The following is a 17,583-nucleotide window of genomic DNA, read 5'->3' as shown; positions in this document are numbered from 1 at the left end:
AAGCAACCATATGAATTCTGCATTAGGTCATATAGCAGTTGGATAGGTGAACTGGGTATTGACATCTAACCGGTAGTGTTTTATCTTGGACGGGGATTCTAATCAGTGGCATACAATTCATTTTATTACATCTGATGACAATTATTTCACTTCAATTATCATGATTCTGTACTATTCATGAGTCATTTATGCAGTATTCAGGTGGATAATATGAAATTTCACGTTTTACATAAAAATACACCCGTCATAACTCCCCCTCTATTGTTTTTCCTTGAGTGCTCGAGGGATTTGAGGTATGTATAATTCATGCACGATTCTAATTGTAATCCTCCATGTGGTAAGAAAATATATCAATTTATTATTGATTCAAAGAAGACTTCATAATCGAAGATCGAACAAATTTGAAACTTGGGTCATGGAATATAATGGATTAACCTCAATAATCTCTCTGTAACTCAACTTATAAGACCTATTTCTCTTACTTCCTCTTTATAAACAAAAAACTAAGCTAAAAACTAGTACTAATGACCAAGAAATCAGTTATAATGTGCTAGTGCATAGGGCAAGTTGGGAGTGAATTCTGGTTGAGAGTTTGCAAGGCAAGCTGGCTGCAGAAAGCTTCCACCTTCTCTCCCTTTTCTTGGGCAGTTAACTTCACATTTTGGAGCATGAGATTTCTGCATGGGACTGACTGACTGCACTTGAAACTTATGGCTATCTTTGAAGCACTTGTGCCTCTTATGTTTCTGTATATTACATTCTCCACTTGCACTGCTGATTTCTGCATTTCATGCACACACAGGGTTAGGAAATGAGGGATGGGTTCTTTTATTAATATCTTTTTTTTTTTTTCAATTTGAATTCGAAATTATTGTTATATTTATATATATATACTGGATATTGCAGCACGCGATTCCCGCAAGCATGTAAAAAGAACCTTAATGTGAGATGATAAGAAAAAAGAAATTTGTGAAAAGAAAAAATTATAATTATAAATTTAAATAAATGTAGAAAAGTAAAGTGAGAGAGAAATATAGAGGGGTGGGTGGTTAACAGAAAAAAATATACATATAATTGGTGAGATTATTAAAAACTAAAATTACATCTGACTAAATTTGTTTAGAGGGAAAAAATAAAATAAAGGATAAATTTGAATTTTTAAAAATTGGTAGGACAAAAATACTTATGGAGGATAATTGCATAGACATCCCTGAGATTTGAGTATATTATAATTTCTTTTTCAGTTTTTAGGAAAATTTTACTGATATTGCCTGTAATCATATTTTTAATTTAATGTTCCCTGGATTTGTAAAATGTAAAAGTTATGTTTTGTACAAAATGTCCAAATTTTTAAAAGGTACACGTATAATTATCTTAATTATAGTAATGTATTGGTAAGATATATACTTACTAGCGAGATCAAACAATTGTAAACATATATATATGGTTTATTTGATCTCAGCAATCAGGAATAATGCTGATGGCTACTTGATGTTAATTATTTTTAATTAAAATTTAATCAGGAAATATTAACTACTTACTAGTCATTCATATTATTAATAACTGAAGTTAATCAAGTTTTTCTACAATAATTGATGAGTGAGATTACCATAATCAAGTAAAATAATAAATTAAAAAGAAACAGGATAATCGTGCGTACCTCTTCCTTGCAATTTTTATTTTTATCACAGTAAAACTGGTCTATGATTATTGGATTGGACACGTTCCTCATCTCAATATCGTCGAACTCTATGTTTCTTGCAATTCCTCTCCCTCCCTGCACAACAACATTCACAATATTCCTTCACACCAAAACACTATTCATATACATTTCCTCATAATTTCGACAATGGATTAAAATCGAAATGTCAAGAGAAAATAATATAAAGGGATAATTAACTCCCTCCTATTGAGATTCGGTAAAATTACATGTAAATCTCACTCGATTTGAAAAATTATATCTCGTACCATGAGATTTGCTTCCGTCTAATAAATAAGTCCCACAATTAGTCAAAATTCACTAAATTTCTTGATGTCGATAATAAACTGAATAAAAATTGATATTTACCCTCCATTGACTTATTACTGACGTATGCAGGTTAGACCAATTTTTTTCGATTGAACTACTATTGTAACGGTGAAAATATACCTACTCACATGCATAAACATGTGAAGACGTACAAGGGTAATTTGATCATAAAAAGATTTATTTGACCTGCAATAAATCACTATTAAGTCAATTCGGGGTAAATGTAATTTTTTTTGTTAATAACATCAATTTCGGTGAATTTTAACTCATCGAGTGACTTATTTGTTATGTGGAAGTAAAATTCAAGAGTGCTAGATGTAATTTTTTAAATTATAATTATACCAAATTTTAAGAAAGGAAAGTGTAACTTTTAATATAAAATGTATAATTTACTTTAAACGATTAAATAAAATGTTACATCCTGCCAAAAATTCAATTGTGATTATTAGCGTATTTCTCCAAAATTCAAATTAGAATTATATATTACCTGCCAAGTCTTTATTCTTACTCCATTGCTAGTTCCTGTCATCTTTACTCCCTTTACAGAAATATCTGAGACATAATGTTCTGAATTATCTTCACCTAAGCTTCCAATGCTGCAATTCAACATTATCAGTCACTAATTAATATTGCTTTCATTATCTTCTCACCAAAATTGAGAAATAAAAATTAATTCAATGCACAAATTTCATAAGTGTTGAGGTGGGATCAAAGTCTTACGTGAAATTTTTCGCTCAAATTAGGTCTGGTCGAACTGAACCAGCAATTGTACCACACTTGTTTTTTAACTGATTATTTTTCTTAACTTTATACTAATCACGTAGTGTGTAGGTTTCGGGGTGGGGGGGGGGGATCAAATATTTTCAAAATCATAAAATAGGAAAATTATAATTTTAATCTTGTAATTTAGGGATAGTATTTTCGATCCTATAGAAATTAATTTCACATTTTTAGTTTTGTAACTTTAAAATTTTAAAAAATCTAGTCATTTTTTAGCCAATTTAGCTAGAAAATTAAATGTGATTTGTACAAAATCCAAGTAAATTACAGTTTTAATCTTATAAATCAATTCCTTGCAGGACCACAAATGCTAACCCAACTAAGTTACAAGACTAAAATTAAAATTTAATTTGAATCATGTGGAAGTCATATGTAATTTTTCTGTTGAAGTGGCCGAGAAGTACTAAAATTATCAAAAAATTAAATTAAATTACAAGACTAAATTACGTAAATTGAATTTGTCAGGCAAAAAAAATGTACCCCTCAAAATTATTATAGAACTAAAATTATAATTTTTCTTATAAAATATAATATATATATACTATACAGGGGACATAATTTAAAGAGGCCAAATATTTTAGTCAATTTTTTTTAAAGGACCAAATAAACTGAAAAGCATTAACATAGCCATTAATGCTTACTCTACAAATTAATAATTTAAAAAATTCAAAATTTGCTCAAAATTAAAGAACTTGGGACAATGAGCCCCTTCAAATAATTATACCTTTATATAATTATTTTGGTGTGTTTTTAATATTTATGGTCTATTAATTTTTATTTATTTTTAACTATTTTCTCCCTCTCTTCAACTTTTCAATTCTCGCTTTTTTCAATTTTTTATTTCTCTTTTCTTAACTTTCACATTGCTTTTACTTCTATCAAATTTTTTCTCAATAATTTTTTTATAACATTTTTCTATTTTTTAATATTTTATACTTATTCAATTAAAATATATTTTAAAAAAATAATTAATTTATTAAATATAGATTTAATTTTGCACATGTGCTAGTAATATGTAATAGATTAGGTAGATATGTACCTGATGCCATGGCCTGGTCCGCACACTATATTTCTGACTTCCACATTTCTTGATCCATTTACTATGGAAACACAGTCATCACCTAATTATCCAAACCAAAAATTAATTAAATGTAAATGATTTTAATTAGAAATAATTACACCAACATCCCTCAAACTTATGCATATTGCAAACCACTTTTGAAAATTAGTGCTAAAAACTCGTTTTCCAACTTGAACATTTCATGGTACGTACATTTCATGAATCTGTCACATTGTGAAATATAACTGCAAAAAGTGCCAATATATATATTTTTCAAAATATTAGGGATTCTTGATAGTATGGCCGAATTTCAGGGGTTTTTATGTAATTATCCATAATAATCAGGAAAAAAAAATACAAGCAAACTCCTTGTGATATTGCAAATGAGCAAATTACCATCTTATGGGTAGATAAAAAAAAAAAAGCAATTTACCTCCCTGTGCTTTCTAAAATATAGCAATTTACTTATATTTATTAAAATGAAGCAATTTATATTCTTAAACAGGGAGGTAAATTGCTTCATTTTAAAAATATAAGGAAATAAATTGCTATTTTTTTCATAGAGGGATAATTTACTCATTTACACTATTTACGGGGTTAAATTGCTATTCGCCCATAATAATAATCATGGTAGCCCAAAACAAGAAAAACTGAAATAAAAAAACATTGTGTGTAATTAACAAAAGGAATTTATGTAATTACCTGTTCTAATTTCAGAGTCAAGAACATTGATATTGGTTGTTCTTGTGATGTGAATTCCATCTGTATTGGGGCTTTCTGCTGGTGCTACCACTGAAAGTTTTGAAGCCTCGACGTCGTTGCAGTCCTGGAAATTCACTTGCATTTGCTGTGCATTCACTAGCTTCAAATTGCTCACTCTCAAATTCGTGCAATTTTTGAACGTTAGAGCCTGTTTGGATGAAAAAACAATACTGGATTAGGGGTCCGGTCCAAGAATTTTTCGATTTTATGTAAGATGTTAGTAACGACAATAGCCAAAAAACGTACCGTTGGGGCACTTTGGCTTTGGCAGGGCTGCAAAAGAGAGAAACAGCAAAAACATGTCAGTATTATGTTTTGCAACGATATTTTAGAGTTTGATGCAATTTACCTCTTGTGATATTGCAAATAAACAAATTATTTATTATGATAAAAAAAAATAGCGATTTACCCCTCCTAAAATGAAGCAATTACTATTTTTTTTCATTGGGGGTGGTAATTTGCTCGTTTGCAATATCATAAGTAGGTTGTTCGCAATGCTTTCCTGATACTTTATGCTCAATTAATGTTTATTTCGAAAAATATACATTATAATGATAATTATTAGGAATTTAAAGGTCCAAATCAGCTTGACCATCGCACATTATTGATTATGAAGTAATTAAGTTTAGAAAGTGGTTATGGTGTTCGAATTCGTGATTTTATAATTGATTATATAAATGTAAATTGTTGTTAAACTTCAAACTAACCTCACTCCTATGGTTTTTTTGAGGAATCAACGAAAAGTATTTAATGTGAATAATTGGATAATTAGATGAGAAATAATTGCAATTGTAGCTTTTAAACAAAATGTGATTTTGATGTCGAATTTGATCCCAAAAGTGATAGTTGGAGAAAGGGCTTATAGAACACTACATAATAAAAAGGATATAATTATAAGATTATATTCGAAGCCCACCTACGCGTGAGATGTTAATCTACTTTAATAGTATGTATTGATTAAATATAATTATCTAATATCTATAATTAGTATATGATTGATCCAATTATTGATTATCGTTAAATATAAATATTTGATATTGATAATTCCAATGGAGTAATATTTGATCGTTTACATTAAAAAAAATAAAATAAAAATAAAAAGGGTATACGTATATACCTGAGTTTTCTTGATTTTGCAAGAATTTTTCCACCATACATCCCCATTACCGTCTATGGTTCCGCCACCGAAAACATCCATGTTTCTTACATCTTCAAACATTATCCAGAGTCTCCTAGGGATATCATACATCGTAGGAAAAGACCTGACTGTCCCTTGGATCTACAAAATCCACATGAAAAAGAAATTACTGATTACAAAATTATCGATTGTCTTTTGAATTTTTTTTTTAAAAAAAAGATAATCTAATGAAAATTATATGCATGTGTCCGGCGGATTGGATTTTCTATTTTGATTAAATGGCTAGTATAATTTCACTTTCATTTAATATATACACACATGTAGAATTTTTCTTTTTAGAATAGTGGGTATATTTGGTTGAAATAAAAAGTGAAAGTACAAGAGATGTGAAAGGAGAAAAAATGTATAATAAATAGTTATGTGATTGGTTAGAGGGAATAGATGAAGACGAAGTAAAACTCGATTTATATTAAATACCTCCAAAGTCCAATTTTGTTTTTGTTCAAAATTGGGCGAAAAAGTGAAAGTATAAGGTCAAAAATACAAAAAAAGTATATATTTTATTTTTAGATTTACTCTATTGCCCGTGTATATATATTTTTTCTTCAAGTTTTTTCTCCTTTATGCTGGTAATACCTTACATAATCGCCAGAGAAAAGATAATAAAATCGTTGAGAAATGATAATTAGTTTTATCAATAAGAAATATTCTTATTCTTATTTGATAAATACTTTATTAATAAGATTTTAAAATTTTGATATACTAAAATTATAGTAGTATAATATTAATTAATTAATTAATTTTTTGATACAAAATGAAGAGAAGAGTTATTTAGTAAAATTACAAAAAATAATCTTTTATTCTCAATCTGTTTTTCTCGTCCAAACAAGCGGTTTCATTTGAAATTTAATCCCCTTCCAATCATACCAAATAATTTTAAAAAAAATTATTATTCTTTCCATCCCTCCCCCTCCCCCTTTCACTTTTCTTTTCCTCTCGCTTGAACCAAACCAATCTTAAATAATATGTATTCTTACATAACATCTATAAATTAAATAAAACATAAAATGTAATAGAATTTAGAGTTAAAAAAGCTAAATCCAGCATTAGTTAAGGGGCAAAATATGTTTTCAGTCCCATAAAATAAGGGTAAAATTTTTTTGCTACCACAATTATGGCATGTAATGCTTTTAATTCCATAAAACTTAAAATCACGCCTTTTCGGTCTCAAAAAGTGTGATTTTGGGACTTTTTAGTCCCAAAACCACAAAGCATTTTGAGTGTAAAACAAAGTCGTTTTAGTTTCAAAACTATAACACACATGACTTTTTGAAACTAAAAATGCGTCATTATGAGTTTTATGGGACTAAAAGCGGCACCTACCAAATTGTGGTACCAAAAAATAAAAGAATATTTTGCCCGTAATTAAGTGCATGTACATAAACATATATATATATATATATATATATATATATTACACATACCTCCATAGAAATACTAGAGCGGCAAGGACCTGTGAAATTAATATGCTTAACATAGTACGTTTTGTCTTTGGGCACCAGAATTTTGGTTGATCCTAAAGAATCACAAGCCTTGTCCCAAGCTTTCTTGAATGCCTGCATGCAAAAGTAAATACATTAACAATAAACATTCTACTTAGAAACATTAACTGAAATTTACTTACTATTTGTTTTATGGCAGACTAAAACTCAACAACAACCCACCTTACAAATGCTACAAAATATCAACAACTAATAATAATTGACATAAAATCATAGAAACAAGCTTAATAAGTTTAACTAAAATAATCACATCTTAAAAATTATAGCAAATCAATACTATCATCATGGTCTAAAAATGCATGTACAAACTCAAGTTTTAACTGCAGTTTATCAATATCTGCTATGGTTTCTTAACTATAACGAAAGCATATATTTGTCCTGATTATAGTTATAGCTAATGTATTGGCCTCGTCTCCTAAACAACGACCATCGATAAGAATTGCACTACCATGAATGAGTAATTAGTATCTGCTCCGACATGTCTCTTTCAGTTATGGTAATAAATTAGATGCTGTAAACATCTTATAAGATGATTCAGAGCTTATAAGATGCTATAAAGTATCTGATAATATTTTTAGAAAAAGATCTTATGAACTTTAAAAGTAAAGTGTTTGGAGCTTATAAACTCTTTAAAAAACGTAAGGAGATCGATGCCAACTTATCTAAAGATCTTAACAAATTCCTTCAAAGTAATTATATTATTAACATCGTATAAGCTCTATAATTTTATTTTATAAGCTTTAAAAATATTTTATAAAATGTACGAGCTTATAAGAATTTTCAAATAAGCGTTAGCTCAAACCCTCTTAGCCACATCAAAAAAATCATATTTCTTGTACCAATTACTAACCCATATATATGTATATACATATATATATATATACCTGAAAATTATCTGATTTTCCGTCGGCTTTGGCTCCAAAATCCTCGACGTTGAGCACCTGTTCTTTAGTGTAATCATGTATAGGTCTTGGCCCAGCTAGCCTCTTTGCATGGCCGGTTTTAGAAGAGTGTCTGGAAGTTCTGCAACGGCAGTTTCTCCCATAACAGGAGGAACAACATAACACAATGATGAAAACTGTAACAAACCAAGTAATTCTTGCCCTCATAATTCTTCCTCTGCAACTGCTCAAAAATTACACAAAATCTCTCTCTCTCTCTCTCTCTCCCACACACTCTCTCTCTCTCTCTCTCTCTCTATATATATATATATCTTGTAAGGAAGGGTATTTGTGTTATGATCGAGCAGCGAACATATATATATAAGAGCTGAAATGGATTGGAAAAAAAAGGGTTTGGTGCAGAGTTTTTGACTGCTTTCTGTATGAGATTATCGAAGAGATTGATGGACTGCAGTGAAGAAATGGTTGACTCTTGATGATTAGGTATATTGCAACTAAGGAAAAAAAAAATATAAGAAGAGGTTAGTTAATGGTGGCTTATATGCTTGTTTACCAATATATTTATTACATGCATGGAATTTTACACAAATGGAAAATTTTCGGTTTGACCCCGTTATTATGCGAAATTAGAGAAAATCCCCTCGTAAAAATAGCCAAAAAGCCCTTGTTGATCTTGAACGTGGCACAAGAACTCCCTATTTCTCCCCCAACAAGTGTTATATATTTAATGAAATAATACATCTAGCAAATATTTTTCGGTAAGTGCATGATAAATATTTTATGGTTTAATTGTATATTTAATCTTATAAATATATCCTTCAGATGTAAAATTGTCCTTCATGTTCTTTAATTTACGATTTTAGGATAAAATTGACATGAATTTTCAAAGTGTCGAGTTTCAACCAACTTTGTCCTAGAATTGAAGAATTAGAAAAATGAAAGATCATTTTACAACCCTAACAAATTACAGAAGTAAAGTGTTAAATGATTATATTTACGGGACTAAAATCATACAATTAAACCTTATTTCACTCTTTAATTTTGGCAGTGTAAGGAATTAAACATTTTTCTGGACTCTCATTTGACTGATCACTTGTCGACAGCAAATATTATGGCTGCAAACCGACATAAACATTTTTGGAAGACAAATTGAAATGCACAAGAGCATGATATATATAATTGAAGTGGGAAATTAGGGTTAAATATTAAGAAACAAGATCGTGAGAGGAACACCATAATCTTGGATTTAAACCCTTTCATTTTCATTGCCCAATTTTAAAATTGAAAAATAAAATAAATTTTAAATAAAAGAGTATGAAAAATATAAAAGTTTTCAATCTCTTTGTAGTTTTATCTTTCAATAGTTGTCCTAATGTCTTTGATAAAATATATGGTCCAGTTTGGATCGACAGTTGCTTAATTGATTACAAAATAATCGATTACGACTATTTTTGGAATAATTGATGTGATTAGAAAAAGTGATTTTTCTATTTGAATTCATAATTTTATAATTAATTATGCTAATGCAGATTATTGTTCATGAATGCCAAAGTCGAACCTCATTTTAACGATTAATGAAGAAATTTAGAAATTATTAAATGGCAATAATGCTTAACTGGATAAAAAATAATTACAGTAGAATTAAAAATTATAAACTGTAGCTTTTATTAAATCATAATTCTGGTGGAATTTATTTATAAGTGGTTATTAGAAAATATATCAAACGATAAATATATTTGAATAGGACCTAATTTTACCGAAGTTGACCAAACATTTTTTCACTTCTTTCTCCACCAAGTTTGAGGCTCTTAAAAGTCCAATGAAGTGCTTTGCCGAAATTGGGCAGACACACACTATTTGGACACCATAGAAAAGAGTCAAAAAGACTATCCTTTTAGTGCTTGTATGTACGTATGTATGTTTTTTCGTATGTATAATGTTGTCAACTTGGAGGGGTTGTTTGGAAGACTGAGTGAGGAAAGGTAGCAACACAGTTGATTATTTGCAATTTGACCACTTTGTTTGCAAACCAAAAAGAAAAAAAGAGAGAGAGTTACTAGGTGAGTTTGTGGTAAGAGATGGTATTTGCGTGTAAGTTTCCAGGCCGCCAAACAACCCACAATTTATCAACTACTATAATTAAAGTAAATTACCACCAACTCTTCTAAAATATTGACATCCGAATAAAGCTTTCTTAATTTGAAAAATTATTAATATTTTTTGATATTTGATAAAATTAAATAATTTTTGGATGAATATTTAGAATTATCGACTTTACCCTTATTGTACTATTTTTTATTTTTTAAATAAAATTATAAAATTATACAAAAATTGGATGAAAGTTTTTGAAACATTGTACAGTTAGTCCATAAAATATTCCATAAAAAATTAAAAAAAATCCACAGGGACATTTTAGTTGTTCACCGTAAAAATATGGATGAAAAACTAATAGAAACTAACGGCTTGGGTTAATTGTTCGACGGCCATTAAAATTAGGAGCATTGATAATTTTTCAAATAACGGGGAAGAATTTAAAATTACGCCAAACTTCAGGGAGCTTGCGGTATTTTACCCTTATACTTATCATTGTCATTGTTATAGTTGTCGCCGTCGTGGTCATTATTTATATTCTAAATACCGTGGACATTTTTCAGATTAAGTTTAATCATACAAAACTCCATAAATTTTATAAAATTATAAATACATTCCTTAAAATTATAATTGTTATTATAATTATATATACCTTTTATTTAAAAGTAAAATTTCAAATACATATAAAATAAATCATATCGACATCTCTTTGACCTAATACGAGGAGTGTTGATGTAATTTGCCCTATTAATAATAATCAACTTGTGTGTTTAGGCCAAATGCATGCAAAAGGGATGGACATTTAGTTTTGACCTTCTGGGTCCCTATTTTTGTTGGTCTCATAGTTAAAGCAACACTTCAAATTTTAAAAGTAACAAATCAACATAGTGTCTCTTGTATTTGACTATGTATGTGAAAGTTGAACTCCCCATTAAAGTTGTACAATTATTTTGATAACAAAATTTTAGTTTGGATTTGGTTCGATTAGATTCCAATCATACAATTATAAGATATTTGTAATATACTTGTTATGTGATTGATGTATAATTTTTTTTTTAAAAAAAATAACCAATCACATAACAAATACACATGCATCATATTTTTATGTCAATAGTCATTCGACCGAATCTCATTTGTATAAGAGTTTCACCACATTGACCTTGTCATAAAGATGATGAGTTAAGAAGGATAAGAACAAACTACTGTTCAACTCAACGTCCAGTTTTTCTTATATAATCGAGTGAGAAAAATAATTAATTAATGTGGATCATGCCACTTCAATAGTCAGATCTATATTAGTGTAATATTATTTGCATTATTTAATATTGTTTAAATCCATTGCAATTTTTTTTTTAAAAAAAAAATCCTTCAAAAAATTCCAATTGAAATGTTGTTAGGTCTTGTTTCAACATCTATGATGGTCTCTTTTTTCAGGGGTAAAATGTGATAAAAAATTCTTTGTTTACTAGCGAAATTATACTATAAAAACTAATCTAAAAAACCCCATTTGTACTACTAAAGGGAAAAATACAAGCACCTTCATGTGATGTTGTAAATGAGCAAAGTACACCTCTATAAAAAAAAAAATTAACAATTTACCTTTCTATATTTTTTAGTGTAGCAATTTACCCCCTTTGTTTTCTAAAATGAATCATTTATCTCCTTAGACAGAGAGGTAAATTGAATCATTTTAAAAAAATACATAAGGTAAATTACTATTTATAATATCACGAAGGTAAATTACGTTACGCCCTGCTAATAAAATCTGAACAAACCCCATTTTGGACAAAAAAACTGTGTCGTTGATGAACGTACATACGTACGACGCACATAGTTTTCATAGCTTTCCACACTTCTTTGGTGAGTGGAAATGACTCTTTTATCCCTAACGTCTAATATAAATAACTGAAGCCCACTTCGCCATGTCCATTGCACTTGTGATCAGTTGAGTTTTTCCCCATAGTTGGTGCTGTAAACATGGTGAAATTCCAATTTCTATTTTAATTATTTATATTTAAATCAAATTATTAATACACATAAGTTTTTTTTTTTATTTTTTATTTTCTATCCCTAAAATGTCATTCTGTTCTAAGAAAAAAACTTTAAAGCACGACGAAAATCTTGATTTGAGGTATAAAAATCCCAAATGCTTTTGCCAAAAAGCTGCTGTAATTAGACTTGCTGACATAAATAGAGAAACAAAGGGCAAATTGTTTTGCAACTGTAGGAGAAATCACTGTAATTATTTTGCTTGGTTGGAACCTATTCATGTTTCTTGGACAAACTCCGCAATCTCAACCCAAATGCCAAAAGTTGAAGATGAGGGTAGTTGTAATAGAGTTGGAGGATCATTGGAAGAGAGCTTTGTGAAACTGCTTTCTATTTACCAGGAATTGAGATCAATCATCCATATGTTGGAGGAGAATCAAGCAATTATAAAGGCTATGATTGTAGCTATTTTTGTTTTGTTATTTATTGTAATATGGAAGTAGAATATGTACAACTCTCTAATATTGAGTGTAATATACTTGTGAAATACAACATGATTTACTACCTCAAGGAAAAGGAAAAAAATGCTATAACTCTCTTGTGATATTATAAATGAGTAAATTATCTTTTATAGTAAAATTATAGCAATTTATGTTTCTGTGTTATTAAAAATGCAACAATTTAGTCTCTCCCCGTATTTTTAAATATTATCTAATTATAAAATTTTAAAAAAATTAAAATCAATCCAAATCCTCCTTGTTATCGTCGTCGATATCGTGGTTGTTCGGCACTGAAGGGTCTGTCGGAGGTTCTGCTGAGGCAGCAGCGGAGGTGGTCGACTGTGATGGTCCCGCAGTGAGAAGTGGTCCTCATTTCCATCATGATGGACATCATCACTCCAGTCGGCCAATGTGGTCCTCCATAGCTGGGTTTGGTTGTGACACTGACAATGGGGGTGGCAACAGTGATGTGTAGATCTAGTTGGAGATGTGGGCCTCAGAACTAAGGCTTAGTACACAGCTCTTATTCTTGCCACGAACTGCAGCCAGCCATATTTGATGTTTGGTCATCGCCACCAAAGCCTCCGATTTCGCCAACCGGATATCATGGTCCTCGGTCGTGGGCTGAGTCGATGATCCTCCATCAGCTTTTGGAATGTATCTTGCAAAAAAAAATAAAATTATTAGAACTTTATCCCAAAATAATTTAAGAAAAAATAAAATGACTAATTGACTTACCGCCGCCTCAGCCATCCTTTGCTCGTTCCACCCGCCATCCGCCTTCTTCTCGTAACATTTGGCAAAAAGTTCCATTTGCTTCGGCGGTCGACCGAGCGCTGCCTCCTATAGAAAAATTAAATGGTTAGCATAATATTTGTAAAATAATGATAAAACTTAAAAAAAAAAAAAGTAATGTACTTACCATCTTCCTCTTGTGCATACCGACAAAGGAGGATCCCTCGTGGTACACACTAGAGGACGCCGTTGGGTTCGTTGCCCCGTTTGCTTTATTCTTCGCAAACTCGTCCTAAAAGTCCGCGCTGGTCCAGTACGTCTGGATTTGGAGCCAAACCTTGTTGGCCAACCAAAGTGGCTTGACTAGGGTCGCCCGAGCAATAGAGAACTTCTTTAGAATATATTTTCCAGCCCACATATCGAAGACCCGGAACATGGACTCATTGTCATAGTCCCACTAGTAGTCATCTATATCTCCCAAATTAAAAAAGCATTAGCAAAATTCATTAAGTAATTTAGATTATAAAATAATACCAAATTGAGTATTAAGGTACATTACCTTCATTGACTCGAACCAGAAATGTTGGTGCTTTGCCGGCACCTACCTCAAACATGCCCATGGGTGGGGATAGTGTCCTTGCACCATCATATTGATGCACTTGTGGAAGCGGCGGTAAGACCTAAGAGGACGTGGTAATTAGTGATTTTTCATAAATAATACTAAAAAATATTCATAGACAATTTTACCTTGCGTCATCGAGGCTGATATACTGATACGTTGATGGTGGGGGGACTGTTGGTGGTGTCGATGGTGGTGGTGGTGGAACAGCCCACTGACGTGGTTAAAAAATGATTGCCATCAATCATCTAGAAAGTGCTTCAAGACGAAAGCTGTTAAAGAGATTAAAAAAAGAGAGAAAGGGATAGGTTAAAAATAAAAGAGAGAGATAGAGAGTTAGAGCTGCTTCAAGACGAAAGTTGTTCCCTTAAGTCAAATGGTGTGCACCTTAAGGGAGATGGAGATGGCTACTCCTATTGTGATGGTACGTTGATATGCTTTGCTCATGGAAAATGATTGCCATCAATCATCTAGAAAGTGCTTTGTGGAAGGAGTAGTCATGCATTTATATATTTTTAATGATCGTAATACGTTCTTTCATATCTACAATTATTCCATCATTTTTCATGCATTCTTTCTTGTATGTCAAAGATCTAGAATGTACCTTGTATTGTGCTGCCGAATTTTGTTATTGTGCTATAGAATGACATTGAACCTGTTGCTTGAAGTAGTGAAGCAGATTGAGTGCATTTGACATTGATCACATGAATCAATATTCTCTATATATATGGATCATTTTTTTCATATGTAACTTAAAGGACTATATGATGATTGGAAAGCTTCAATTAGTTTAGTCATTCTATCTTCTTGCAATGGCGTTTTTTCCTTGCGTATAGAGAATGTCATGAACATTCTCTTCTTGTGGATGCAGGTGACAAAAATGAACACTACTAATGGAAACAAGAGAGTTTAATAAAAAAAAGTACAAAGAAAGATAGAGAGAGAGAGATTTAAAAAAAAAACAGAGAGGGAGAGGTTATAAAAAAAAAAAGAGATATAGAGAGTTAGAGTTGGTTCAAGACGAAAGCTGTTTCCTTTAGTCAAATGGTGTGCACCTTAAGGGAGATGGAGATGGCTATTCCTATTTTGATGGTACGTTACTCAAAAATAATATAAGGTTGAGCCCTCATCTAATTGCACTACCAATATCTCTTAATAGAATGGATGTATGAACACATTGTATGTTTGGTATAAGGGCGATACCGCTTTACCGAGCAAGAGATAGGTATTTGGTTTATCTACTTTATAAATCATTCATCAATGGAAATAAATTATGGAGTATGTTGTTTACTACTTCAAAACTATGCACAAATATTTTACGGCAGAATACACATTATTTTGCTGCATCTTATTCTTCAGCACACTTGTGCCCAATTATGCCTTGTATTCCGCTACCGAATTTTGTTGTTGTGATGAGAATGACATTAGACCTGATCCTTGCAGCTGTGAAGCTCATTGAATGCATGTTAACATTGATCACATAATCAAAATATTCTCTATATATATATGGATCATTTTTTGCATATGTAACTTAAAAGATTATATAATGATTGGAAAGATTGAATTATTCTTGGAATGGCGATTTATTCCTCGCGTATGGAGATTCTAATGAACATTCTCTTCTTGTGGATGCAGTTGACAAAAATGAACATTACTCATGGAAGCAAAAGAGAGTTTTTTTGAAAAAATAAAAATAAAGAAAGAGAGAAAAGGAGAGGTTAAAAAAAAAAAGAGAGATAGAGAGTTAGAGATGCTTCAATACGAAAGCTGTTCCCTTAAGTCAAATGGTGTGCACCTTAAGGGAGATGGAGATGGCTATTCCTATTGTAATGGTACGTTGATATGCTTTGCTCATAGAAAATATTTTCCATCAATCATCTAGATAGTGTTTAGTGGAAGGAGTAGTCATGCATTTATATATTTCTAATGATCGTAATGCGTTCTTTCATATCTACGATTGTTGCATCATTTTTCTTGCATTTTTTCTTGTATGTCAATGATCTATAGCCAACAAAAAGTTGAGTTAATTCAAAAATTATATAAGGTTGAGCCCTCATCTTTGCACTTCCAATATCTCTTAATAGAATGAGCCCTCATCTTTGCACTTTCAATATCTCTTAATAGAATGAACGTATGAACACATTGTATGATGTATAAGGGCAACACCGCTTTACCGAGCAAGAGATCTACTTTATAACTCATTCGTCAATGGAAATAAATTATGGAGTCTGTTGTTTACTACTTCATAACTATGCACAAATATTTTGCGGCAGAATACACGTTATTCTGCTGCAACTTATTCTTCAGCACACCTGTGCACAATTATGCCTTGTGTTCTGCTGTCGAATTTTGTTGTTGTGCTGTAGAATGACATTAAACCTGCTCCTTGCAGCTGTGAAGCTTATTGAATGCATTTTAACATTGATCACATAAATCAATATTCTCTATATATATGGATCATTTTTTCATTATGTAACTTAAAGGATTATATCATGATTGGGAAGCTTGAATTAGTTAGGTCATTCTATCTTTTTGGAATATTTTTTTTGCTTGTGTATGGAGAATTTAATGAACATTCTCTTCTTGTGGATGCAGGTGAATATGAACATTACTTATGAAAGCAAGAGAGGTTAAATATTACATGTATGTTGGTTATGGTAATTCATCATTTTACTGACGTCATTAATTTTGTCAGCTGCAAGATTTTAAAAAAATTAGGTATAATTATTGAACTAAAGTGAATATTAAATATATTTAGCTGGCTAAAAAAAATTACACCAAATACACATCAAATCAAATGTCAATTGCTTGTGGAAGGAAGCAATGAGTTCTCCAAGTAATTTGCAGCAAATTGTTTTTGTAATGATGTATTTTGCATCAAATTTTACTAGTATGTCCCTATTTTTTAGTGTAATTCCCATGCAACCTTCCAATTTAACACTTTGCCTATATAATGACATCAAACTTTATTCGTGCACCATTTGAAACTACCTTCTTCGGCTATAATCACTGCAAAATTTAACTACTGCTTTGAGCAAAATTGAAGCAAAATTTTTCTTCTTCTTCATAAAATCGTAACATGGTGGTATTCGGTTATATATTTCAAGATGTCGTTTTTTATCGTGAATGGTGGACAAGGGAGATGGAGGACGTATTTGTCCAATCTCTCATATACTGCAAATGGCTCGGTATATGGCGCCCAAACCACCACAACATGCAAGCCATCCATTCCGCCCTATTCGACGTGAATAGGGATTTCCACACGCGAATAAGTTACGCTTGGGCGTATACAAGGGTCGACCAACTGCGAGATCACTTTTACACGTTTCAATAGGTGGAAAATCACCCGACCGTTACATGGAACCACGATGAAAGGAGACTAACGGCGGACAACCAAGTGTGGAATGTCATTGCCT

The 17,583-nt window shown here is 31.0% G+C and overlaps 1 protein-coding gene across 1 annotated transcript; it reads right to left on the bottom strand.

Moving 5' to 3' along the window:
* Window positions 1-398: 398 nt before the first annotated feature.
* On the bottom strand, window positions 399-8,542 carry LOC105173346 (polygalacturonase QRT2). The gene is made up of 9 exons (XM_011095051.3): window positions 8,216-8,542; window positions 7,254-7,385; window positions 5,749-5,910; window positions 4,878-4,904; window positions 4,572-4,779; window positions 3,849-3,930; window positions 2,517-2,625; window positions 1,661-1,777; window positions 399-781 (listed from the first exon to the last, which is right to left on the bottom strand). The coding sequence occupies exons 1-9, from the start codon at window positions 8,438-8,440 to the stop codon at window positions 551-553; spliced, it is 1,293 nt and encodes a 430-aa protein (XP_011093353.1). The 5' UTR covers window positions 8,441-8,542; the 3' UTR covers window positions 399-550.
* Between the last annotated feature and the right edge of the window lie 9,041 nt (window positions 8,543-17,583).

This window comes from Sesamum indicum, linkage group LG11, assembly GCF_026168435.1.
Source record: "Sesamum indicum cultivar Baizhima isolate 11 linkage group LG11, ASM2616843v1, whole genome shotgun sequence".
In the NCBI taxonomy this organism is placed as follows: domain Eukaryota; kingdom Viridiplantae; phylum Streptophyta; class Magnoliopsida; order Lamiales; family Pedaliaceae; genus Sesamum; species Sesamum indicum.
Note: the sequence above shows the minus strand (reverse complement) of the source record. Positions and strands in the feature narration are given on the sequence as shown.

What these genes read in the sequence shown, in the direction of transcription:
- LOC105173346 (XM_011095051.3), bottom strand. Translation starts at nt 8,440, where the DNA reads ATGAGGGCAAGAATTACTTGGTTTGTTACAGTTTTCATCATTGTGTTA. An exon ending in TGACTCTGAAATTAGAACAG is followed by an intron (nt 3,931 to 4,571) that starts GTAATTACATAA and finishes TTGGATAATTAG; the next exon opens with GTGATGACTGTGTTTCCATA. An exon ending in TAAGAATAAAGACTTGGCAG is followed by an intron (nt 1,778 to 2,516) that starts GTAATATATAAT and finishes GTTGTTGTGCAG; the next exon opens with GGAGGGAGAGGAATTGCAAG.